General features: G+C 47.7%; 1 protein-coding gene across 3 annotated transcripts in view; it reads right to left on the reverse strand.

Annotated features, from left to right (window-relative positions):
• IGDCC4 (immunoglobulin superfamily DCC subclass member 4) overlaps positions 1–25695 on the reverse strand; it is a 100811-nt gene that overhangs the window by 26755 nt on the left and 48361 nt on the right. For all 3 annotated transcript variants that reach the window (XM_069798592.1, XM_069798591.1, XM_069798590.1), the window contains 6 exons: positions 24170–24303; positions 6569–6703; positions 3699–3854; positions 2784–3194; positions 1870–2034; positions 616–753 (listed from right to left, as the gene is read on the reverse strand). In XM_069798592.1, coding sequence (XP_069654693.1) covers positions 616–753; positions 1870–2034; positions 2784–3194; positions 3699–3854; positions 6569–6703; positions 24170–24303 — 1139 coding nt within the window. The remainder of the gene's footprint in view (positions 1–615; positions 754–1869; positions 2035–2783; positions 3195–3698; positions 3855–6568; positions 6704–24169; positions 24304–25695) is intronic.

Raw genomic sequence — 25695 nt, forward strand, 5'->3', positions numbered from 1 at the left:
AGTAAGAATCATGACCCTGGCAAGTGAGAAGCTGCAGAGCTTTGATGGTTTTAAGAGTAAATACCCAGAAGGATTAGCAAAGCAAGCACACGTGGAATTGGAACAGCTGCATCCAGCATAGGTAAATGTTACCATCCCTGCTGAAGGCTTTTTAGAGTGTCTGACAATATAAATAAAACCAAATAAAACCCAGCAATACAGCAAGACAGGCTGGCCAGGATACTTGCTTTTTTTCCACAAGGATCACTTTGATTAGATTAGACTCCATTTTAAAGGAAGTGAATGCATCTACCCCTATTCCCCAACCAGCATAAAGCTCATGCAAACATTCCTGGGGCAGCACAAACACACAAGTGTCAGGCCATTTCCCTGGGGACGCAGGCTCCTCCACAATCACAGAAAAAGATACCTTGAAGCAGTGTGAAGTAGCACAGCACCAGCACTGCTGTTACCACCAACAGCAGAGCCAGGCTAAGAGAGGGCTGTTCTCCCTTGGGTAAAAAAGGGTCCCTCAGTTTCCAGTGTTGCACCTCCTCCCCTCGACATGATATGCTATTAATATTGCTGGAGCAGAAGACGCAATCCCACCCTCTCCCCAAATGGTACTTCCCTCACCTTCCTTGAGGGTGCAGTAGTCGATCTTGTACTTAGTTATCTTGCCATTACTCAGCTCTGGAGGAGGAGGCAGCCATGTCACACGGATATCACCAGGAGTCATGCTCGACAGGGACAGCTGAGGGGCAGCACTAGGAACTGGGCAGAAGCAACAACGGGAAGTCAGCAAAGACCAGGACAAGACCTCAACACACCTCTGCCAGCTCTCTCAGTTGGCAGGAGGCCCTGCACAGCCACTGGTGACATGCTGTCTGTCACGGGAGGAACCAATACCCTGAAGCTCTTCATCAGCTCAGATCATCAGCAGGGTGTCTGGGGAAGGGAGATGGTGGGCTGCTCAGCTTGAACAGGCTGATCAGAGCCTGCTGGCCACACCACACTACCCTCTAGGGAAGCAAAATGTAAGGGACCCTGTGTCCACTGCAAACTGAGCAGGTTAGCACAGACCAGCTAATTGGCCTATGCTGTACTGTGGAGCATGAAGGAAACACTAAAGGAAATGGCTCATAGATCCAGACTTCAGTCTGGGAATCCCCATTCCCTCGAGAATCACAGCTCTGTGCTGCAGGCAGCTTTCATGCTTTCAACTCGGCTTTTCAGGCTTCAGACACATACACGTGGGACCACACAGTTCACTACGTCAGGAGTATTAAAAGCACATAACGCACCCTGCAGCATAGCAGGGGCTTGCACGAGGTCTGCCAAAACCATAACTTTTTGCCTCTGTCCTGCAGTCCGTTGAAAGCTGCGCATGTCCCCCCCTTGAGCAGCTGTCCTTCTGGCACTCTGCCTTTACTGCTCACAAAATGCTATGTGATAAATGGTAAAATCAACACAAACTACTGGCTCTTAAGGGATCCAATCTCAAGGCTGCTCCCACCCCTACAAATTGCAATAGATGTCTATCCTCAGAGTTGAAATCAAGTCTGGCCCAGAGTCAAGCTTGCAGCAATATTGTATTAGCTAGGTGAAAGCTCAGAGGAGCTGACTGCAGTTCCGGCAGGATTCTCATGGGCCTCAGTGTCAGTGAAGTCATTTTCATGCCCTTCATCACCCAAGCTGATGATCAGATCAAGGTGCTTTGTTTTTGGTTGGGTTTTTTGTTTTTTTAAAAGGGCTTCTGGCAAGAAGCTGTAGGAGCAGCAGGTTTAGGTTTCTAGGAGCTGATACTATTCTCCATAGCATATTCAATGCTCACCATGAAACAGGCCAAGAACATTTTTTAGGCACCAGTACCCATCTAATTCAACGCACCGTCCTCCAGGGTCTGCACGATGATGGAAGAGGATGTCCGGCTGGCTCCGAGCTGAGAATACGCGACCACGTAGAAGACATAGTTGGTATTAGGTTCTAGGTCTTTGACTTGCAGCTCAGTAGTATCATTATTGACAGCAAACTGATATTCCACATTATCTGTTCCTAGAGCCAAGGAAACACTCATCAGCAGGTCAGTGAACTGCCAAGACACTCCTCGAAAAATCACTTAACTCATAAGGTCCATAGTGTAAACCCACCTTAAAAATCACTATGTCTTCTCCAATTTCCCCAGCACCTGCACAAAACCCATCTCTTACGTGAACTCTTTGGGCAGAAACATTCAATGCCTCAATGTTAGCATCTCCATTTTGACTCAAGCTCCTTAATGCTTGCCAAGGCAGCTGAAGTTACCAGCTTAATTTTCAGGGGAGCTCTGGCAACACTCCAGCAAGAGTATTGGCTTGCTGGTTGTTTGGGAAGACAGATCCCGAGAGACTCAAGTGCCTCACTTCAGATTCTGGGTGTGAATAATTTAGTGATTACCCCTGTACACAATGTAGCTGTTTAATACCTCCATTAATAATCACACCCTTTACATATAAAATCAAGTGTTGGAGGAAAAAGTAAAGAACAGAAATAAATTTCCAAAAGTGCCTGGTCCCACTAGAATCCAGACAACTCAGCTGTGTGGACATGCTACTGCTGGTCAACAAGTTAGTATATGTCAGCTAATTCACAGGCACTGTCAGAGGCTGATGCTGACTCCAAGAAAAAAATTCCTCTACCTGCAATGAAAAGGGCTAAACAAACTGGAATTGCCTCACACTTGTCACTAGCTGGGAAAACATCAACCAGTGCCTCATGTCTTGTACCTGCAATACAGCTGTGTTGCACAGGCAGATAACACCTACCCACAGCCCGCTGGTAATGTAACGAGAAGCCAATGATCTGCTCGCTGTTGTACTCTGGCCGCTCCCAGGACACAAGGACTGTGGTGCTGGAGAGAGACACAGCTGACACCTTCTTGGGAGCACTGGGCAAACCCTCCCGCACGATCACCGAGAGCTTGGCAGTGGCACAAGCCATGCCCAAGCTGTTCTCAGCCACGCACTGATAGTAGCCAGCATCCTCCAACCCAATCTGATTGATCACGAGGCTGCCACTGCTCTGCACCTTCACACGCCCGTTGGAGAGGATGGCCTCACCATTCTTCAGCCAGTGAATGGTCGGGGCTGGCTCGCCCTCTGCTTTGCAGACAAATCGGGCCGTGCTGGCTCGGGTGCGAGAGATGGTTTCAGGAGCCTGGGAGATGCTGGGTGTAGCTGGGAGGACATAGGACAAATTAATGCAGGAAGGAGGAGAAAAAGATAGCAAAGCAAATCCCTTCTCCTCCCCACTCAGTGCTATGTTTTATTCAGTAGCAGCTTTGCTTACAAGATAGGATTTGCCAGGCAGACTCTAGAGGCTTAATTTAGACTCTGTCCAAAAGGAAAAATAAATTCTGTATCAATCATGTGCTGCGTTCCCTGATCCTAGGCTGTTCTCCCTGCTGGCTTCCACGATACTGAAAGTTAATTGGTGATACAGATTTCCATGGGGGAGCCCTGGAGAACAAGAATAAGGCATAAAACGGTTCAGTAAATACAAGTAACTAAACCCCAAACCCTCTCTCCCACCAAGACCTATCCCAGCCCAGGGCCTCCTGGCTCTAACCTGGCTCCCTTCTTACCCAGCACAGGCCACAAACGCAACTTCTTGGGGAGCTCTTGCATGTTGGTCCAGGTAATCTACAGCTACCTGGAGCATTTATCCTGCCCTCTACTCACCGAGGACCCGGAGCTCAGCTGCGGCTGTAACGAACTGCCTGGTCTGGGGTTTGTTAGCACGGCAGACGTACACCCCTGAGTGATGGGGCTGGCTGGAAGGAATGAGGAGATTTGTCCGGCCCAGCACAATCACATCTGTGGAAACGGGCTTTCCATCTACAGGAAGAAACGTGCACAAATGTGGGAGGGAGCCCCAAGCTGCCCTTTACGAGGGCTTGTAAACAATGCATCTACCAGAGCCAGGATGACAGCTGCGGAGCAGAGAGACCCCCAAATCCCAAACCCCAGCCCAGAGGAGGATTCCTGCTGGGACACTCCTCAGTGCTTGACTGAGTATCAGCCAGCCCACGCCAACATTGGCCCAAGGTTTAGTTTAGCCTGTAGTAATTGAAAAATTTCTGGTTTGGATCAAAATAGTCTCTGATGCCTAGGGTGTGCCTGCAATGAGACACACTAGGAATAGCACATTCAAGGGAAAGCTATGCTAACACACACTTTGGAAAAGTTGCTCAATCTGCCTGCTGACCCCCATGCGTGAACACACATGCTTCCTCCCTCACTCGTTAATGCAAATGTCAGCAAGAGCACTGAATCACTAACAACTCAGGGGTTCTTCCCTCCTCTGGGTCCCAGACATGAACCCAAATTTACTGAACTTCCTGATTCATTCTTTGCCTCCAGCTTAGCTCCTGATCTGTAAGGTATCAGGAAGACACCTGGTTCTCCTTGGGGCTCTGGTGCTTCGGTCAGAGCCATGGGCCATGAGCTGCCCTCTCCCCATTCTCCTGGCTAGATGCTCAGCACTGCTGAGTAGGGAAGGAGGAAAGGGTGGCCGCAGCTCCCTGGCCAGAAGCTGAGCTGTCCTTCTACAACCTCAAGTAGCCCTAGGTTCCTCAGCATGTCACGGACAAGGCAGTAGGCTGGTGTTGGGCACTGCTTATTCTCGGCACCGCTTATTCTCAGCACTGCTCTGATGTGAGAAACATGGGGACCACGGCATTGGCATCTCTGAATGAGTATGGGGAAGCAAAGCCAAGAGCTGGGGAGAGAGTGTGGGCAAGCACAGACTGGCCAAGGAAAGGCTTGGATGGGAGGTGAGGCACCCATGGCCAGCTCTGGCACAAGTTAGCAGACTGGGAGAGCCAGCCAATTTGTGCAGTACTGTGCAACACTAGACCTTGTCCCTCTCCACCTGCAGAAGCACAAATGTCTTTCAGACAGCAAAAACCAGCACTGGCCTGCCTTTAGCTCTCACAGATTCAGCTGAGCCTGTACCTCGAGACAGAAGCAAGCTCTCCACCTCCACTGTGAGCAGCTGCACCTACTTAGCACCATCAGCAGGGAATGCAGCTGAGATCAGATCCTCGGCCCTCTCCGTCCATTTTGGGGGTCTTTAGATGGCCTCACAGTTCAGTGGCTGCATGCTCAGAGGAGGAGAAAAACCTGTGGACCCCATTTGCACTGGAGCGGTTTGAAAATCTGACTCCAGATGGTAGCAATTAGCTGACACCACCAAGGCTGGCAAGAGCCAAACTGGCAACCTGGAGGTACAATCTTCAGTGTTATCTACATGACTAATTGTCCAGTAACCCAGCCTGCTCCCTAATGAAGTCTTGGAAAGAAACATGCTTGTATAACACAGAATTGATAGCACTGTTAATCCATCTTTTCTAATTGAAGAGTCCACACCAGGAAGCAGAGGGGGACCAAGCACCACTTTAAAATAAAGCATGTGAGGAACTGTTTCATCAGCCTTTCCCCCCTTCCCCCTCCTCTTTCTCCCATCCAAAAAACTTTCATAGTGATAATTAACTCTAATAATATCTACTCTACTATGGGCATCAGTAGCTCTCAGTAAAGCAATAAGCAATCTAGCATGGGAAAACTGAGTATTTGTAATTGAGAAGTGCACAGGATAAACCAGAAACATTTCTGCCAGAACATTTAATCCTTGCTGATTTGACTTCCAAAGCTGCATCCTCTAAGATTTTTTTTGCTCCTTTTTTGTGGGGAAGAGGAAATATTTATATACACTAAAATCACTGCCTGTGGACAAGTCTGGGCTGAAGACCAAGCACAATAAATGGTTACAGGGGAGAGGAGTCTTAAATTGTGACCCGGATTTATGAAAATGACTGAGAGCTTTTTCTGGGGAAGAACTGACTCCTGAGCTGAGAACATCTTCAGTCAGAGCCTCTGAAAGACATCTGATGGATGTGACACTCAGTGAAGTGACACTAGCATCCTACTCGTGACTTAGGCTATCAGCCCTGGGTAACATATGCCAGTCTGGCTCATTTGTACACCTCTGATGAGACCTAAGCATCTTCTCAATCCTTCCACTACCAATCTGACCACAGTAATATTTTTTAATAAAAACCTCCCATCAACACACCCAGTCACTCCAATTATTAACAGATCTTACCATGTTTTATAATCCTGCAAGATAATACAGGTTATTTCTCCAATGCAATGGCAGATTCCACAGAATCCCTAGTAACCTCTGAGTCCCTGGAGGAGTGGCATAGACCTGACCCCATCTCATGACCTTCACTGCTCAAGGTCATACAACGAGAATGACTAATTTAGATCAAAAGGAATCCAGGCACTAGAACTTCACATATTTCACAGGTCAAACAACTATAAAGTGAACTGTGTGCTTTGTAACCTTCTAGATTTAATTAGCAATTCCAGTTTAGCAAGGACACCCTTCACTGCAACACCACCTGCATCATTAGGTACCGAAGTAACAAGCACCCTTCCTGTCCCACAGATTTTTCTGCTTTTTCATTGATTTTTTTTTTTTTTTAAAGAAAGTATCCATAGGTTCCTCTTGACAACAAAAGCTTAATTCTATCCCTCATGCTCACCCTGTCGTATCCAGGAGACGAAGGGGGTGGGATCAGCAGCCGCCATGCACTCCATCACCACGCTCTCCCCCGCCACCACCGTGGTGTTCTCCGGAGCAGCAAGGATGGTGACATCTCCTCCTGCTGGCTGGGAACCTAATGTCAAAAACAAAAAGAAAAGTCTGTCTTTCCAAATTGCAAAGTCCCTAGAAAAACACAGAACTTAGAGCCCAGACACCTCGGCCACGCTTCCGCAGGTAGTCTCACATGTGGTAATGGCTCATGCCCACTGGAAGGAGAAAAGCAGGTCTTGCTTCTATATGACTACAATATTTTTGCTGAGGAAATGAACAAAGGGATGCCCTGCAGATTTACTCTAATCATGCTGGCCCTAGTAAAAATTAATATCAGGATTTTCACATGGAAAATAAATAGTTTCAATACAGCACCTTCATTGATTGTTGCTAAATGGATGTTTGTTAATTAGATGAAACAAGACGCTGCTATCCTCAAACAGAGCAACAGCAACACAACACACCCTTTGCCAAGGCATTGTAACAGCGCAGAAATAATCTAGAACTTGGTTAAAGAAATTTTAACATCTAGATGCTGTACTGTAAACTGCAACAAAGAGAGGTCAAGCCTCTGTGTCCAGGCCTTCACCTGATAGTACAAAGACTAAATCGGTCATTATATATCTAGAGGAGAGCGTGCTATTTAGCTTATACATGCACAGATGAACAGCCAACACATAAATCAAGCAACGTTTACAGGAAGATCTATAGGCTACGTTGCACAATGTCTTGAGAACAGGATGCGGATTTTTTGCTTGAAATGAACCTTCTGCCTGTGTTTGCCCACTGCTGAGCAGAGGTTAAGGGAAGGTTAAGGAAATGCCTTTGCAGCAGCCAAACTTCTGTTGTGAGATGAAAACAACCGGAGCACTCTTGAGCAGACCAGACTGTTCATGACCCTCAACAGCAGCAACCCTGTTCTTCCAGCTCTCCCAAATATGTCTAACTCTGAGGGACACTTTTGTTGTCCTCGTGAAGGGAAAAATAACTGCAGATGAGTCACATAGTACAAGTAATTCTTAGGCCTGCTCCAGGTGCTCCCATGATCTAGCAGAGGAAGTTGTTGGCAGCAGGTCTCAAATGAAAGCAGGACCTTTTTGCACAGTACAAACTCACTGTCTCAAGATGCTGCCAGTTCAAAAACCAAGAGGTTCGGACAAGCTCATGAAGGACACATTTACCAGAACACTTAAATACGAAGGTCTCACTGCAGTCTCCAGCCCAAGATGTTCCCACATCCCTGACTGTCAGATGCTGAGGGAAATGTCCAAGGAAAGCACCATGTCCTCCCTGCCCAGTTTTTTTTACATGCTTTCTTCCTGCATCTGCTGTGGTCACTTTTCGAGACGGCATTGCAATGGCTGGACCTCTGGCATGGCCCACACTGGCCGTTCATGTGGCATCCAAGGAGCACTCGTTCATACTTGACTTTCTTGTGAATATAAACCAGAGAAGCTTTGGCCTCAGCATGCAGGCCTGCCTGCATGGTAGGAGGCTACACACTGCTGCACCGAACATGCCACGCTCAGCCCATCTCCAGGCTCATTGCCATTTACTCTAGCACAGCAGTCTTGCCAAAGAAAGTTGGTTCAACACTGAAATTTTCTTGCAGTCCATACATGCATGAAAGGGATTTCCATCTGTAGTATTATGTGAGTACAGTTTAAAAGGAGCTAGCAAAATCCCTGAGGCGCCAAGGGAAAACAGGAGAGAGCAGGAGCCACTGCTTGTCCAGCAGATGGAAGCAGAGACCGAGGAGCACCCACAGTCCCCTACCGGGGGCAACGGCTGGACCACACTGAACTGTAACCCAAACCCTGGGCAAACACCAGCAATAAGAGCTGCCATGGGGCACAAAGGAAAAGCCAAGCCAGCTATCCTCCTTCCAGTGGAACAAGTATGCTACACAGAGGGCCTGGTGTGTACAGGCACATACAATCTCCTTTTGTGCTTACAGCACAGTGTGGGCTGGCCAGGGCTTTGCTGAATTCACGTACATTAGCTGTTCACATCGTTCATGCCTACACTTCCAGCCTCACAGTCATCATGTCCAGCCACAGCAGGAGAACTTGGGGGACAGAACAGGGACAAGAGGAAACCACATAAGACTATGGATTCAGAGGCCTCATTGACAAACAGATCAAAGTCCTGGCCACTCTTAACTATGGCACCAAGGCCGGGCTTGGGAACTACTGAGACAGAAAATGGGCTTAATGCAAAAACAGGCACGAGAGCTTCCACAACAGGCACATAAGCTGAAGGATCAGAGAAATGCAAGGCTCTTTGGAACAGCAGCTTTCTTTTAACTCCAGTTCCAGTTCAACAAAGCACTAAAATCCACAAGTAATCATTAGTCCTGCAAAACATCTGAGCGCAGAGACTCCAGCGAGACCCGGCTGGATCGGTGAGGCTACTCAGCACATTACTAATGTGAGGCCTCTACCCTTTCTCTACCGCATACAGCAGAGAGGGACGAGGCAACGTTGGAAAAAGAACAAGGAGAAGGAGCTTTCCAGCCAGAATTTGGAAGGAAACACATGAGAAAGCACCAGAAGCAAAGGAAAAGGCTTCTATAGCAGCCATTACAGGGAAGGCCACAGTGCTGGGAAGACACTGGAGAAATGAACAAGTTATGATGAAGTTGGTTTTAAGAGTGAGCTGAGAAAAGAGTTGCAAAGGAGCCAGGTGAGGAGTTGCTCTCTGCTGAGGGGCTGGCAGCACGGCTAGACGCGGTCGCACATCTCCACAGACCACAGGCTCAGGCCCGGCTCACCCTGCGCAGGGCTCTGCAAGCCTCAACTGCCACCCTAGAGACCCATCACCCATTGTGGGGCCACAGCAGCTTTTGATGAAAACAAACAGAGCAGCAGCCTACACCCCAGGTCCTGGGAGCAGGAATATACAGGAACAGACTTCCAGCCTAGCACAGGAGTAAGCTTCTTTACCCAACATCACCAGCTGCTCGCATACCTGCTGGGCGGAACATGGCTGAAATGTGTCTGTGTGTATAAAGCTGTCCTTTTCTGCAGTGCTGGGGGAAAAAAATAAATCTAGAGAAAAAAAAAAAAACACCAGCCAGATGGCTATATATTCCCTGCCAGATTTCCAAGCAGCTTTCTCTACCAAGCTTAGGGCTGAGGAATAGAGAAAGCTCCTCAAACCTGACTTAAACACTCATCTGTTGCATTCAGATGCATGGCCCCAAGTGCCAGCCGGCAAAGACACCTTACAGGTTACAGAAACTTCATGTGAAGGCACTTGTCCCATACCTCAGATCACATCACTCGGTCCCTAGACAGCTGGCTTGCAGTGCTGCCAGTCACCAGAAGAGGGATTTTATGAGCTGCACAAACCCTCACTCTGAAATGGCACCAGGAGCCATCAGCCCAGCTCCACAATCTCCTGGTTTAGCAGAGCCACTGTGAAGCAAAGCTGTAAAGACACAGCCTATAGCTTCACCTTTCCTTGGGGCCTCACACTTCTGCTGGCTGGGGAAGGACCAACAAAACACTTCCACCCTCACCCTGAACAGTCCTGCAGCAGCACCACATGCCAACGTTCCCTCTGGTGCTGCCTGTCCCACACCCTGGGTACTTGGGAAGGGAAAGAGCAAGGAGCTCGCTGGTGGCCACGTAGCCAGCCAGTAGAAAACACGCCAGGCAACCCAAAAGGGCTGACGATTAGCTACTTATTAGCTCCATACTCACTCTGCAGAAGGTAGAAAGAGAGCTGATATTGGGGCTTCCTGACAGTCAAATCCAAGGGCACAACTCAAGGTCTCTCTGACAACCAAGAGCGGAAACAGCCACAGGGATCTGTAGCTCAAACATCCATTTCTGCTTCCTTCTCCCTTGGCCAAAACTCTGGTTTCAGCCTTGAAAAACTATTGGGAAAACATATTAGCCCAGACCCTATGTCTGTTTGTCACTGATTATTATTGAAATTATATTACAAAACCAAACAGTTCTGCTTCCTTTCCCAGTACATTCCTGGGTGTGTGCATGGATGAATGCCCCATACACCACTTGCACACACAAACGCATTTCTCTTCAGCTTTGTATTTCACTGTGGGTCTGTCAGAGCAAGCCTACAAGTCAAGCTCCTCCTTAAACTGAGCCCCCTTTAGAGTACATTTTTCACTTGCTGTCTCAATAGGCTGGTTGGACAGGATGGATCATAGGTTAACTGCTATGAACTGGGTTTCATTCGGTTTGAAGAGTTCCCAAGAATGGTACTAAGCTAACCAGGAAAACCTCCACACAGGGGATTCCAACAAACATCAAAGATTAAAACATTTTTGTCTCCACTACCAGTAAGATAATTTCAGGTCAAGAGGGAATATTGTTAGCGGCAAAGGAAAAAAAGAGCTGCAGTTTCCAAGACATCTTTCACTGCCTGAACAAAACAGGTCACTGAATGCACCAGCACCATGCTGTCCATTCTGTGGTACTAAAAGCTTTCACAGTGCTGCTATCTAAAACTTCATCTTGGAGACTTCTCACTGCCCCCCAGCTTTGTGTTGTCTCTCCAAGTAGCAAAACTGCTCTAGGCAAAAGCTTTGCACAGCCCAAGGCACAATCCATGGATTCATATCAAAACTTGCTGTCGCTGAAGGCCTTTGTGGACTTTTTGTCCTTCTGAATCAGATGGATCAATTTTACCCTCTTTTGCTGAAAAAATGCCTGTAGGGTGCCAAATGCAGCTCTGGGATGACTTGGAGTAGTGCACTAGGACTGAGAGAAATCCTCTGGGCACTGAAAGAGTTAAAGAAGGTGGCACTTTTCCTGCACAGTTTGTCAACCTGTCCACACGCTTGTGTTTGCACAGGAAGACAGCAAGGGTGCCATCACAGAGCAAGAGACAAGACTTACTGATAATTTGTAGAAATATTTCAAAATATTCCCCAAGTTTTATTGTTTACGAGCAATTCACGACAGAAGACTTCTCAGTTTATGCATTTTTCCACTTTCCTGTCATGAAACACAAAAGTCAGGCCAAATTTGGGTGCTCCACTTCTTTGTACCATTGCTTTCACAGGCATCTTTCAGCATCTGGAGTTGGGTTCCAGGGCCAGGTGGTAGGCAGGCACAGAGGAAATAAAACAAATTGCTTATGATCAAGTGTAGTATAAAACCAAAAGGAGGTGGGGAGGGGAGTACAGGGAACCTTGAGACAGCAAGTGAGCATGCCAGACAGACCTCAGCACACAGTTCTGCCTAACCTCTAAAAATCCAATCTGTATCATTTCAAAGTGAAGGAGAACTGTGAGCAGGGATGGGAAGGGAGGCACTATGGGGAGCTGCCTGGGACAAAGCTCAAAATGTTTATTTGAAGTCATAGCTTGAGTTATAACATACACAAGTGATTTCAAACTCCAAGAGTTTACAACTTGGGTCTGCCTCTAATGCATCCATAATTCATCAGCTATCCTCTCCTGCCTCCCTGCTCTTGTTAGCGCAGAGTATCACCGAAGAATTCAGGCAGTGCAACAGGAGAAATGCTTTTTTGTTCAGCCAATTTGTGACTGTCGTTTGCAGTGACAAGAGGATGACTTCTTGGACAGGAACTAACACCTCTCTCCCGACTCTATAAACACCCTGCCTCAGCGAAAGTGCTGGAAGGTTAAACATGACTTGCATGGTGACACATTCAGCTCTCAGCTGTCAGCAGTTCAAGATTTGGAGATATCCAACAATCAAGCAACAATCTTCTGTTCTGCGAACTTTCTCACCCTCTCTGGAGGAGGAGCATGAAACCTTATTCATCCCTGCGAGCCTCCTCTGGGAATAGATTCTAGCACTGAGCAGCTGTTCATTAGAGAAAGTCAATGCTGTCACTGCTGTTATTCTACAGACAATAAAGGAGCAAATTACCCATTGCAAAGCACACCTTCAAAAATGCAGGCGCTGTGTTTGCAGAGCATGTCCTACTCCTGCTCCCTAGCTCTCTCCTTTTTCTCACACAACTCACAGACCTCCTGGACTGTTCAGGGAGAAAGCTGACAGCAACCATGGAGGAGAAAAAAAAACATCCTCCACACCTGCCTTCCTCCTCACTTTACACCATCCTGGAAATTTATCTACAATTTATTTCTACTTCTGGGCTAGACGCAGGACAGGAGGTAACTAGCACGCAACATCTCTAGGTAGGACGCTTGCCTAACTATATCCTAGCACTTTGGCATATCTGCTTTGGGGGCAATATAAACAATATCAGATCTCAAACCTGAGCACGCTTAGCAATAAGCATTTCTTCTTTTGTAACTGTTTTCATCTGAATACAGCAAGGCACAGCTTTGCAAACAGGAAAGCAAAGCAGCCAAGAGAGGACCGGCACCAGTGATTCTTCAGATGTGGCTAGAGATGCTGGGTGCTGCCCTTCCAAAACCCTACAATTCAGGCCTCCCCAAAGTATCACAAGTCAAACACTGCCTCCTCTTCTCTTCTCCCCAAACACAGCTCTCACAACCATGCATCCTTTCCAAAAATTACCATTTGCTTCTTTGGGTTTTTCTTCCACCTTTGCTATACCAGCCACTGTGGCAGTTTGGATCCAAGTTCTGTTTTCCTGTCACTGAAGTTGGGGAAGGATGACTTTTGGTTACAAGATCATGGACTCAATTCACCAAACATTTGGTACCCCTTTGATTGTTCTCAGCCTTGAAAACTCCTCCTCTGCAGAGGATCAGGCTTTAGCCCACAAGCCTTACAGGAGCTTTTAGATGTGCGCCTCAGCAGAAATTCCAGTACTGACAATGCCTGGGTACTGGAAGTGCAAAAGTTGTCCCAACGCAATCTGGCAGCACCAGGGCCCACAGCCTCCGTCATCAGAAATGCTCCTTTCTTTCCCTTTTCAGGCAGCTGCAGTGTGCCTGGGTCAGCGCACAAGTCATCTCAGAAGGAAGGCTGAAAAGGACCCCAGCTTTTATTGCAAAAGTGACACTGTATTGGCATAATGGTTTTTTTCTGCCCAATAATATAAATGAGCTCAGTAAATCAGTTTTGTATTGTCTTTTTACCTCATATCTTCAAAACGTTTTGTAAGCAGTTATGCATTTGCAAACATTTAACGGAGAAGCTGAACAGGGAAGAATTTATCTCCATGTTCTGGAATAGAGACAGAGTCTCTCTTCCTACTTATTAAGTTAGTGCTGCAGCAGAGCAGCTACACATAATTTGTCATCTTTAAAGCAGCATCCAAAGAAACATGCAGAAATTATTAAAACACAGAAGTTCAATCACTTTCGTAGCACTATTAAGAGACCTCCACCTACAGCACTTGTACCTCAAACTACTATCACAAAATCCCAAAAAAGAAGTCAGCAAACAGATCCCAAAATACATGGTGCAACCTACACTTCTAACAGCAGGCACAAAACCTGCTCCTTTAATGTCCGCATATACGTACATGCAAAATGGAGAATTTTATAGATAAAACACTTCTATGATTTAAAAAAAAAAAAAAAAAGAGAGAGAGAGATTAATGAGTTGGAATAAGGAGTGTTCATTTACTACCTGGACACATTCCTCAGTCCAGCATCTGCCACAGCTTCTGGTGTCTCTCCATGGAACATGTTACATGCCACGTGTGGCAGGAGGAGCTGCTCTAGGAACTGCTTTTCACTTGGCTTGAGAAACAGCTTGTTAAACATTCTCCCCAGCTCTAGGTCCTGTGTCTGGAAGCCTGGGGAGCACACAGATCCCAGTCCAGACAGGCAGAAGGGCCATCAGGCAGTCCTCTTTCATTCGCCTTGACTTCTTTATACAGCTGACAGATTTCAGCTCGGAAATTAAATCCTTTAATGTACTAGCTCAGTCACAAGTTGACACCCTGAGCTGTACATAACCAGAAGCCCAGAAAAACACAGCAGTAGAAGGTTTCCAGAAATTGCATTGGATTTTTAGGGGGCTCTTCCCCAAACCCTTGATCCTTCAGGGCACGGAGTTTTACACGTCCAGGGTATGTTTAGATCTGCTGCAAAGCAGTCAGAGTGTGCTTTACCCACCACTCTACCTCCTGTAAAGCTGTCAACATTGGCTCTCTGTTTGTGTACATGCATTTGGAACTGCTCTTCATCACGCCAAAAGGGATGGGAGCCAGCCAGACTGCATGACGAATTCCTGCTCGCTTCCCCAGCAAGCGCTTGGAAACGCCTACATTTGCACTGCTCCGAGCAGGAGCTAGGCAAAATAACCAGGAGGTGCCATGCCGACAGCCATCGTGGTCATGCAGCCCTGTAGCCCCACTGCACAAGGACAGCTGCTGCTTCTTACGAGAATTACGGCTCTTCTGGTTTCCTGCCACAGGCCCAAGTTAGCCAAAGGGTTGGAGACCTCAGGCCACATATCCAAATCCTCAGAAGCCTGAAGATATATCACAGACTTTCTGGGAGGCAGAAAAAGCAGACCACAAGCCAGAATGTGGCAGAGGCAATAGGAAACCCAAGTTCAGGGCACAGTGGAAACTGAGACCTACCAGAAGGACTGTGCTGGAACAGCATTGATAATGTCACCATTTTAGATAATAACTATTAATTAATAAGCCTTTAACCATTCTTGGCACATTTTCACAGACCTTAGTGCAAACAAACACCTTAAAAGAAAGTTATTCAGTGTACAGTAGGAGTTAAGCCTCTAGATTGGATGAGAGACCAACAAAAAGTAGTAGTGAAGAAAGGAGCAGAGGTACTTCAGTGTCTCTGAAGCAGTTTAGAGAATGGCAGAGCAGTCTCACTGCCCTAACCCTAAGACCCAGACAGCTTATGTTACTAAAGATGAGGCCTTAAAGCACTGCAAGCCCCAGCCATTCCCCAGCAGCTGCCAAAAACACAGACAAGACAGACAAGGGCTACAGGAGGACGCTTTGCAAAGTTATCACCAGAACAGGAACCACCACACTACACCAGGCATGTCCCACAGCTGACAACACTGATGCTACTGCAACACACCATTCTCAGCAGCACAAGGGCATAACCAGACCCCTTCCTTGATGAGATCTGTGCCACTAATTCACTGTGCTGCTGTCAGCACATCTCTCGGCATCTCTACGATTCCATCTGCTCAGTTTGTAACTTAGCTAATTCATAAAGCGAAGGTGCAAAAGTAATAGCCAGAGAGCATCAGAAGACCCTTAACAAAAGCCACAGTATCAGAGATTTAAATGTAGACTCTCTCCAAATCAGTAAACACCAAATGGCCCTGGGGACCTAAGCTTGCCAGGGATTCAGTGGGAACATTCCCACACTTCTTTAACCATCATTACACCAGCTCTCTTCGTCATTTTCCTAGGCCAGCACACCACCTTCCAGGATGATGCAGAAAAAATCTCCAAGAAAAACGGCTGTAAGGCAAGTAAAGATACTCTGCTACCTCTTGCACAGACAGGAGGCAGAGAGACGGTCAAGTGAAGGTCTTTCTGGCTCAAGGTCACAAGCCCTGAAATTCCTCCTTAGTCACCTCACATTGTCTCAGTGACTGGAGCCAATTCACTCCAGTAACTTCCTCCTTGTGCTCAGAGGCTGATGTTTCCCAGGGGCTGACACCTATTTCATCAGATCTATTTGCAGTTCAGATTTATTTGCAACATCAGGTCTATCTGCAATTCACGTACATCTAGTCACAGCAGAGAGGCAACAGGCTGAAGGCCCTAGGCTGTGCAGAAGGACACAACCTACTTTTTCACCACCAGGGCTTGTTGCTCTGCCCCATTCCGTCTGCCAGAGATGGCCAATTCACATTACTGTCATACACAGCTTTGAAAAGAGAAACATTATGGGAAGCCACCTCATAGTGTGGTCTCCCTGATGCCAGGTACACAGAATGCTTCCTACAAGCTACACTTCAAACACACAACATGCTGGGAGCCTACAGTAACACAGTCTGGCAGCAAACAAAGACTGCCAACTTGGAAGGAAGAACTAAAAGCAGATGGATGCATCTGCATTAACTCAGGACAATACAAATCTGTTTTTCTAGGAAAAGTCTGGAAGGAAAGCTGGCTTTCCATGGGGAAAGATCATTAGTGATATCCAAAGATTCTGTCAAAGCCCTCCGGCTGGACACTTGCTGAGTGCCACAGAGAGCCTTGATCTGTCTAAGACCGTGCCTGAAGACACAGTGTTTGGTAACACTACCTGCCCCTCCTTATCCCATCCTTCTTTTCTTTCTTGCTTCTCAATCTAGTCCACAGTCCGTGTGGCATTGCCCCTTGGCTGCACTGGAAACAGTTGGGCAAAAGCATCTCTCAGTTACTGAAGGCAAACTCCCAGTTGTGTCCTGAGCGATCCCTGGGATCCCAGATATCCAAGCAAGGGCTCAGAGCAGCACGGCTCAGCTCCTGATTCAGCCTCCCCCACGATCTGGGCTGACTCACACCATTCTTGTTCCTTAGCACCACTGGGCCTGGAGATACTGGTGGGTCTTTGAGACAGGGACAAGCCTCCTCCGTATGTCTGTCCCATGTCTAAAGCAACAGGACCATGAGCTTTGCTATGCCTCTGGACACTTGCAACATCTTCACTCCAGCTGTTAAGATGCTGTAAGTGCCGTAGGGCACTGCTAGCCCTCGACCTCAGAGAGCTACTGAGGCTCTGCTGTAACACAGACAATTAATAATTAACAAGTGCCATCAGGAACCCAACCACATCAACCTTCCTGTCCCACAGCCCACTGCAAGCTGCTGACCTAATTATGATCTTTATTCTTAGCTCCCTTCCAGCCTCACGGTGCAGGCTCAGCCTGTTCAATACCCTCTGGGAGAGGCCAGGTGTGATCCCTGCAGTGCAGATGTGCTGATGCACCACACGGTTACACCACCACCAAAAGATGCTCAGAGGAGAGCTGAATGAAGCCTGACACTTAAACCCTGCTTCAGTCACAGACTTAACCAAACACCAGCTCTTATTTCAGGAAGCCTCAAAAGCACAGCAGATCTGGATTAATAAGAGCTGCATGTGGAGAATGCTGGAAGACTGCAAACCATCCCTGAATCCCACTATCATTGGTCTTCAGGAGTCAGAGGCAGAGCTGTCTGTAACACATGAGTCTGGCCATACCTGACAGCTCCAAACATCATGCATAGCCAGCGTTGCATGTAGGAGAGACCAGTTTCCCCTCAGGACCTGGAAACAGCTCACCTATTCCCAGCTGTACATCCCTTGTTCTGCTCTATTATCCTTGACACCTCTGTTGCCACTCAATTCAGTGCCAGCCCTGGGCTTAGCTGTTCTGCTTAATGAGAGGTGAGGGCTCTGAATTTTGTATCAAACCCTCTGTCACCGCAGGCTGCTAGAGCTGTCAGGAGCATGGCATATCATAGCCCCACCGAACTTCACAGACAGCTGAGCTGAAACTCCCCCTCCGGCTCCTGGGAACAGGCTGCTGACACTTGAGCTATGAGAAGCTTTCTCTCGGCGACATGAGTGGTGTGATGCATGCTGGCCCCGTACGAACTCCAGCCAAAGAGAGAGCTGTGTGTTTGGGTGGGTGCCTGACGCATGTCTGCACCAGCCCTTCACAAGTTTCACCCAAAATCTGTGGTCTCAATCCTGTTCCATGCGTGCTTGAAATCACTAGCATTGCTACGCTCAGTAAAAGGGAAATGGAGTGAAAGTTTACAGCTTATGTTAGGCTTTAAAGATCTATTTATTAAGCTAGAAATGCTGTATATCTATTCCTTGATCTTGCCATTCTCTGAATTCACACTTACCATGGTTTGCTTAGCATCCTCTGCCACAGAGAAGGATCAAGAGCATTTTTCACAACCCAGCAGATGCATTATGCAAACAGCTTCAGATACCTGCTGCCCAGGAAACTGGAGCTTCAAAACACACATAAACAGAGTCCTCATGGCTGAGCTTTAGGGACGTCAAGTGGAGAGCAGTTCCCTGCTTAACTGTTAGTAAAGTGAAAGAGGAGAGGGCAAAGAAAAACAGGATGCTAAAAGAAGAGAGGGGAAAAGCAACAGAGATCTGTGCCCAGCAGAAGAGGCACATGGAACAAGGACACAGCAGCTGCAGGCTGGAACTGGGATGTCCCCTTCTCCAGAGGTGAAGCATCACTTGCTGGTTAAATCAACAACTCACAGTAAACATACAGCTGTCTTATCCCAACCCATGTCTCCTCTCTCTATGCATATCCATGACCCTCTTGTGTCCCAGAAGCACAGCCTTTAGCAGCCTCCTGTGCCCACAAACACAGCTGTGGAAGCTCTCCCCCCACAGCTCTGCCCCCCCATAACACCACAGGGCCCTGCTGCCTCTGCCGCATGGGTTCCTGCTGGAGAAAGACCACCCCTGACCAGGTGGGACCATCACCGCACTCTGGTTAATGCTGCCCTTCGCCATCAATGGCAGCACAGACAATGGGATCAACACCCGGCTGCAGTCAGGGAGGTCAGACCAGAGCAGCACTGACCCAAATCTGAACTAACCTGTCCCTAGACTGCACAGTATCCGAGTTCAAAACTGCAAGGGGAGCACAGCACGTGTCGTCAGGGCTCAGGCTGAGCGCCAACCCAGCATCCAGCATGTCATTCGCACATGCAGGGACTGAAAATCCACTTGTGGTAACAGCACGTCTGTTTCTGCGAGGTGGTGGCCAACTGCGAGTGCTGCTCACTTCATCACCACCTTCCCCTCCATCTCCAAAGCTCATCCCATTCAATAGCTGTATTCTGCTACAGCCCTTTGGAGCAGGAACCACCCAGGTCCCAGCACCCAGAGCCAGGCTCTCCCTTGGTAACTGCAAGCCACTACAATACAAACACCAAAAGAATAAAAAACATGAAGGTGTTTCAGCTGCCTCCAAGCACTGTCCCTGTTATCATATTTCATACAAATATTTGGCTGAAAAATACATTTCCTGGGACACTGCTGCAGCAAGCTGCTACAACTGTCAACGTAAATGATGTTCTGCCAACGGCAATCTCACAGTGTCATCTCTAATAACACAGTACTAAATCCCAATTCACAGGGGACGTGCTCATCTGCTGGAAGACTCTTCAGTGGCATGCTCAGCCCAGACCTCAGCCCTGCTGTACCTATGCCCATTATCCTGATCTGTTCTCCTCATTCCTGCATTTATTGCAGCACAGGCAGAGGATCACACGGAGCACACCTGTGAGACCACCACACAAACATCACTGCACAGACATTTTGTCAGTGTTGGGGGAAGGCTGTTGCACATTCCGATTCTTGCCAGCATGGTCTGAGGCAAAGGTTTTACCCATATACATGTCACAGCAATCATGACTACCCTACATGCACACATCAGGAATAGGGTGCAGAGGATACAGGGAAGAAAAACCCCACACCCACAATCAGGTACATATCTGCATCTTCCTCTGCAAGTGCACCTCAGTGCCCAGCTCACCTGAGCAGACAGACCTCCAGCACCAAATGCCCATAATCACTCTCCAGACTGACATATCACTTCTAAGAGGGCAATTCCAAGCCTATTGCATTATCCCTATTTACAGAGGCAGAAATTAAAAGTGTTGAGGAACTGATTCTCCTCTGTGGCCCAATAACAGAGAGGAAAGGAGAACCCAAGAGTCCTGGCTCCCAGGACCATGCCTTGTTCACTTTTCTGCAATGACCATCCTGTAAATGTGAAAAGATACAAACACTGAAATCTACAGAAAGGAGCTGTGGGGTCAGTATCTCAAAATGGATGGTTTTGTTTTAATCTTTTGTACTTCTCCCAGCCCAGTCAAAACTCTATTATACTCTAAAATTGCTAAGATCTTTAACTTTCTTTACGTCACTTAGGGGACGCTACACTGCCTATACATACTCAAAGGGATTAAAAACCAAGGAGGAATGAGAATTTTTTCAAGACCCCCAACACTGTGTAACTAGAAATAAGAAGATGAACTGCAGGAAAGTAAAATTTCAGTTAGCTATGGAGACTAGAGATCCCAGTCTCCATTCAATGGGGAAGATGCAATGGGAGTTAAGGAGATCCACACTCCTTGTGTCATTTAAAAACAGAATGGATGAAGTCCTTGCAAAAATGTAGCATGCTTGCAGAAGCACAGCCTCTGACAGTTATTTGTGCCGCACTGGGGATGCAAGCCACATTGTACCAGTTGTGGGGCAAAAACATAGCAAGAGGTAGTCCCTATCCCCAAGAAAACACACAAAGAGCAAGCACGTGCATGACATAGAGGGAAAAAGTGAAGTGATAAGCAGTGACCTGCTGAGACCACACAATGTCATGTTCCCCAAGCCTTTCTGCTACTCTTCTTTGAGAGCTGCTTTATGAAGCATGGCAACACTTCCTTGTGTATGTCAAGGATGTGAGAACATGACCGGGACACGCAGGGCATTAACTTCATATACAAGTTCAGAGTAGGGCTCCAGAGCCTGCTTCCAGAAAAAGGAGCTACAAGAAATAAGACACAGCCCTGCTGAGAACTGACCCCAAGCAAAGGCAGCATGCACAGACAGAGCGCCTGGGAAAAGCATCCTGCAGCCAGTTCCTAATGCCCTTTTTGGCAGAGAGCACAGAAAGGCTGCTGCGTTCATCTGTCCAGGTGAGGGGTGAAGGGACGGAGCTGCCAGATGTGTTTGGTATTCTGTCCACCGGGGAGCAGTGGAGATCCAAGGGGAAAATCCAAGTTATCCCTATTTCCACAGCAGGCTCTGTTTCAGGGCTGCGTGACTGTATCCTGCTCTCCCGTCTGCTCTCTTCCCTTCCAGCTCAAAACGCCACTTCCCCAGGGAACGTCTGGAAATTTGCACCATGAAGTCTGCACAGCCGAAACATCTGCAGTGCTTACAGCACCGCTGTGCACTGCTGCTCTCTGCCCTGCCCATGTAAGGCCTGCATGTGTTTAGCCACCAACACACAACACAGCCTTTGCCACGTGATGGGGAAGTCACACCATCAAGGGAAATAACACTTTTGGGGTTTTTAGGCCATGCAAATATGACAGAAGGGGGTCGTGCTAATTGCTGCCTCTACTGGGAAAGGCCTTTAATAAGGGAGACGGAACAATTCCCAGCCATCATATCGGGAACAAGGGCGGGGGGGGCGGGGGAGGAAAAGGACAACTGGGCAGAAGAGCTATAGGGAAATGGATTCTTTTGCTATGCACAGCCAGTTCAAATCCAGCGTTGTCTGGCAGGGACAGAGGCATGAACACAAGATGTTCCCAGGCTGGAGGGCTGGCAACCTAGTGCAAGTGGAAGCGTTTGCATTATAATCAACACAGCCCCGAAATCTGACATGAGCACACAGATTTGGTCAGCATCACACAACACTGCCCAGTGCTGTCAGTGGGACACCAAACCTGCAGGCACAGTTGGTAAGGAGACACTAGGTCCCACTGCACAAACCTTTTCCAGGGGCCTTGGCAGTGCAGCAGGACTGAAAGACTGGACTCCCATCTTACCTCAGCACGGAGGGAAGTAGTAGTTTACTTGCTCCTGCCTGCAGACACATAGGACTTTGGCCCCTGAAATTTCCAAATAGCAACTCAAGCAACACTAAATAGCTGTATTTCAGGCTATTGTTCTTTGGGGTTACCGCCCCCCCCCCTGGAATTTTGTTTGTTTGGTTGGTTGGGTTTATTTTTTACAACCAACAAAGGATTTCTGCCTGACCAGTTCACTCCAACTACTATCAGCTGCTTCTGAACAGGGAGGAAGAGACTCCTCAAGCCAGACCAGGCGTCCAAAAAAGTGCCTCTGATGGTGAAGTGCTGAATCAAAAAAGGATCAATACCATGCCAGTCACTCATGGAGGAGTTTGCAGCCCGCACAGGTCACTGCAGTTTCCCATCTGTCTCAGAGATACTTCTCCCCAATTATAAAAAACCCCAGAGATTTAACAGGCATGTTTTTCATCACTATCAGCTCAATCTGGTAAAAAACTCAACCTCGCATATTTGTTTTTGCAGCCAGCGGGTGGTATGGTGCTGCAGAAGTGAGATTTGGGTGAGAACTCCAGGCAGAAATCTGCTCAGGCCGGCTGGTGCTCCAGAAGGAACGCTTCCCATTTAACCTCTTCCATTGCCTCCATTTGCAAAGCAGATTAAACATTGCAGAGTTACAAGATACAATTATGCAGCATGAGTTATGATGTCAAGGACAGCATATTCACCTTTGTAGCTTGATCAATATTACTTATCAATAGCGAACCAGACCCAGCACGGGAGCTGTCTCTGGAGTGTGGAACTGCCCATCACAAGTGCTCCCCTCGCCTCTGTGCTTCATTAAGCACACAGAGGATCTGGCAAGGGCTGGCAATTAGATACAGAGCATTCAAGTGCTCACGAATTCTTTGCAGATTCCACACAGACTCCACGACACAATCCATTGATCAGAGGTGTATTCTCAGACTCCACAGTTAATTACACTTGCTGCTGATAGATGAACGGCAAAGCCACCTCCGTGAAAATACATTGGTAGCAGAATGCCAAGCAATGCAATCCTAAACAAAGACAAAAGGGGCCGGGAAGGATTTCAGAGCTTTCAAGGTTAAAGCTGCCTACAAAATACACTGGGGTCAGCATGAACAAGAGACACAGACATGGCAGCGGGGCACTGTCCCGAGAGAAGGGACAGCTCAGCCAGACTCCCAGCCCTGGTGAATCTGTCCACTTGCAGGACAGGGATTATACAATACTGGGGAGGCAGCCAGGCGTGCTGGGAAGGATGCTGGAGTCTGGAGACCCCCACTACACTTATGCTTTCAGCTACATTCTCATGTCCAGACTTGCCCACTGCACTCTTGGTTTACATAGAAAAAAAGCACTCAGAGACTGAGGCCCAGATTGGGAGACGAAGGACAGCCCATACCCAAAGCCTTGCTCCAACACTCTGTGTCACCAGAAGAAATCCCAGCTGAAGCTGTTCCCAAATACCACAAAAAGATCTCTGGAGCCTACCCAACAGCTCAGCAAAGAGCCAGCAATATGGACACAGAATGCAAGTCAGATGTCACCATGCTTAACATCCTCTGGACTCCGCTAGGCAACCTGGGGTAGACACAGCCCTGCCAACTACTCCAATTATTTCTCTTGCTAGCTTGGGCAGGCATCTTCCTCTGTCTGTGCCAGCCTTTGCTTGTGTTGCCATCCAAGGCCACTGAAGATAAGATCACAACACCACTGCACTTCCCCAAGGTGCAAGCAGGGTACCTGACCCCTTCTAAGAGCCCCAGAGCATAAAAGAGTCTAGGGCTGTTAAAATGCACCTGCTGTAACAATCCACCTGCAAAAGAAAATCCCTGGGCACAGAGAGAAACAACCCCATTATTATTGTTGGCTGCCTAGTCCTGTGGCTGGCCAGAGCAGCCAGCTGCGGCTCCCAGGCGGCAATACCTCCCAAACCAGCCTGCTTCTCCCATGAGAATAAAGAAAAAAATCTTTAATAAAACACTTTCTCTGCAAGTTTTAACCAAAGCCTGCCACATGCAGACCCCTGCCACACCCAGACCATCAGAAGAGATCATCACCGATATTTTAGCTCAGCTTGCCATCACACACAATGGCTATCCAGTAGACATGTCCCCAGCCCAACATGCTGCTGCCTGCACCTTACCTTTCAGGACACTGAGGACTGCATCATTGCTGTAGCGTTTTCGGGCGGCGTTGGTTGCCACGCAGTGGTAAGCCCCAGCATCGCTCTCCTGCACATCCACAATTTGGAGGACACCATTTGGAAGAGTTATAAACCTGAGTGACCAAAACGAAGAGTGAGAGACAGGCTATGCCTTACCTGAGCTATTCATCAACTCAAAGCCTTTTTATCCCTTCCTTTTCTCCTGCAAATATATCATGTGCAGGTCCTGGTAACCACAGCAGAATGGAACCAAGAAACCTTTGAGCAACCCAGCTGGTGGTTCTTAAAAAGCAGCAGGTACAGACCTATCTGTCACCCTGGAGTCTTCACAACATAGGATCTGCTTTTGGGAGACCAGGCCAATAGGACTTTGCTGATACAAACCAACTGTATAGTACAAAACAACTATATACACACATGCACATTTCTACATACTTATTTGCAGATGTCTCCAAGTGAAGTGCCTTCGCACACACTACAGCCAGTTTCACCACTTGGTTTTCACAAAGGTTTGGGATCCAGAGAAAAAATACATTGCAAAGAAGTCTGAACATCATCTTTTTCCTGCTGCACCTCAAGCATGTGAAGGGACCAGCTGATAGACAGCTGCAACTTCATGGCCCAAAGCAGCCAGAACACAGCCGCCTGAAGCTGCACAATTCCTGGGTTGTGTTGATTCCTTTTGCTCTTCCACAAGTTTCTGGCTTTCACAAGCTGACAAACTCACAGCCAGGCATTCAGTATCCCCCCCATTTGCCCATGGAGTGCTACTGGGCAACACTTCCATGGAGTGAAATGGCTACATGGCTCATAACATGAACACAATCCTTGCTGCATTATACTGAACAAAGCAAATGATTAGCAATTAGCATAAAAGTAGGAGCTGGCTGTCAGCATCTCCATTTTCTGCCTGGATTCCTAGATGGCAGCCTCTTTATTCTTGAATGCAAGGCGCAAAGCCTACGTGATCCTTTTTAATTATATATGAGATTCATTTTTAATTGCAAGCCTCTATAAACAGAGCTGCCGAGCTTTGACAGGCAGCTCTGGGTTATCAGTCTTCATTATGAAGAGGACACATTCAAAGGCAATTGCTAAGGGGAGGGATAGCAGCTCTTCCATGGGAACAGCACAAAGACAAGTTATAATCATGAATGCCAGTCCTTCCATCCACAAAGATCCCAATAAGTACACCCAGGAAGTAGAACTGTGGTATTCCAGGTGCTGAGACAGCTGGAGTGCCATGAGCAAGGGTCATGGAACAAGGAGGGCCTTAAGAGATCACCTATCCTGTGTTCAAGCCATGGTCACCAACAGCACATCTGCTCCTGCAAACTTTTATCCTAAATCTCCAGTGATGGAAATACCTCCCTTGCCCTAAAGCAGTCTGTTCCAGCTGCGAGTCTAGTGTCTATCCTGGACCTCAGCTGCGGCAATCTGAGCTCATCACTTCTTGTCCTCTTCACAGCTGATGAAGAAACAGAAGAGCTAACAGAGCTCTTCCA

This window comes from Haliaeetus albicilla, chromosome 12 (genome assembly GCF_947461875.1).
Source record: "Haliaeetus albicilla chromosome 12, bHalAlb1.1, whole genome shotgun sequence".
In the NCBI taxonomy this organism is placed as follows: Eukaryota; Metazoa; Chordata; class Aves; order Accipitriformes; family Accipitridae; genus Haliaeetus; species Haliaeetus albicilla.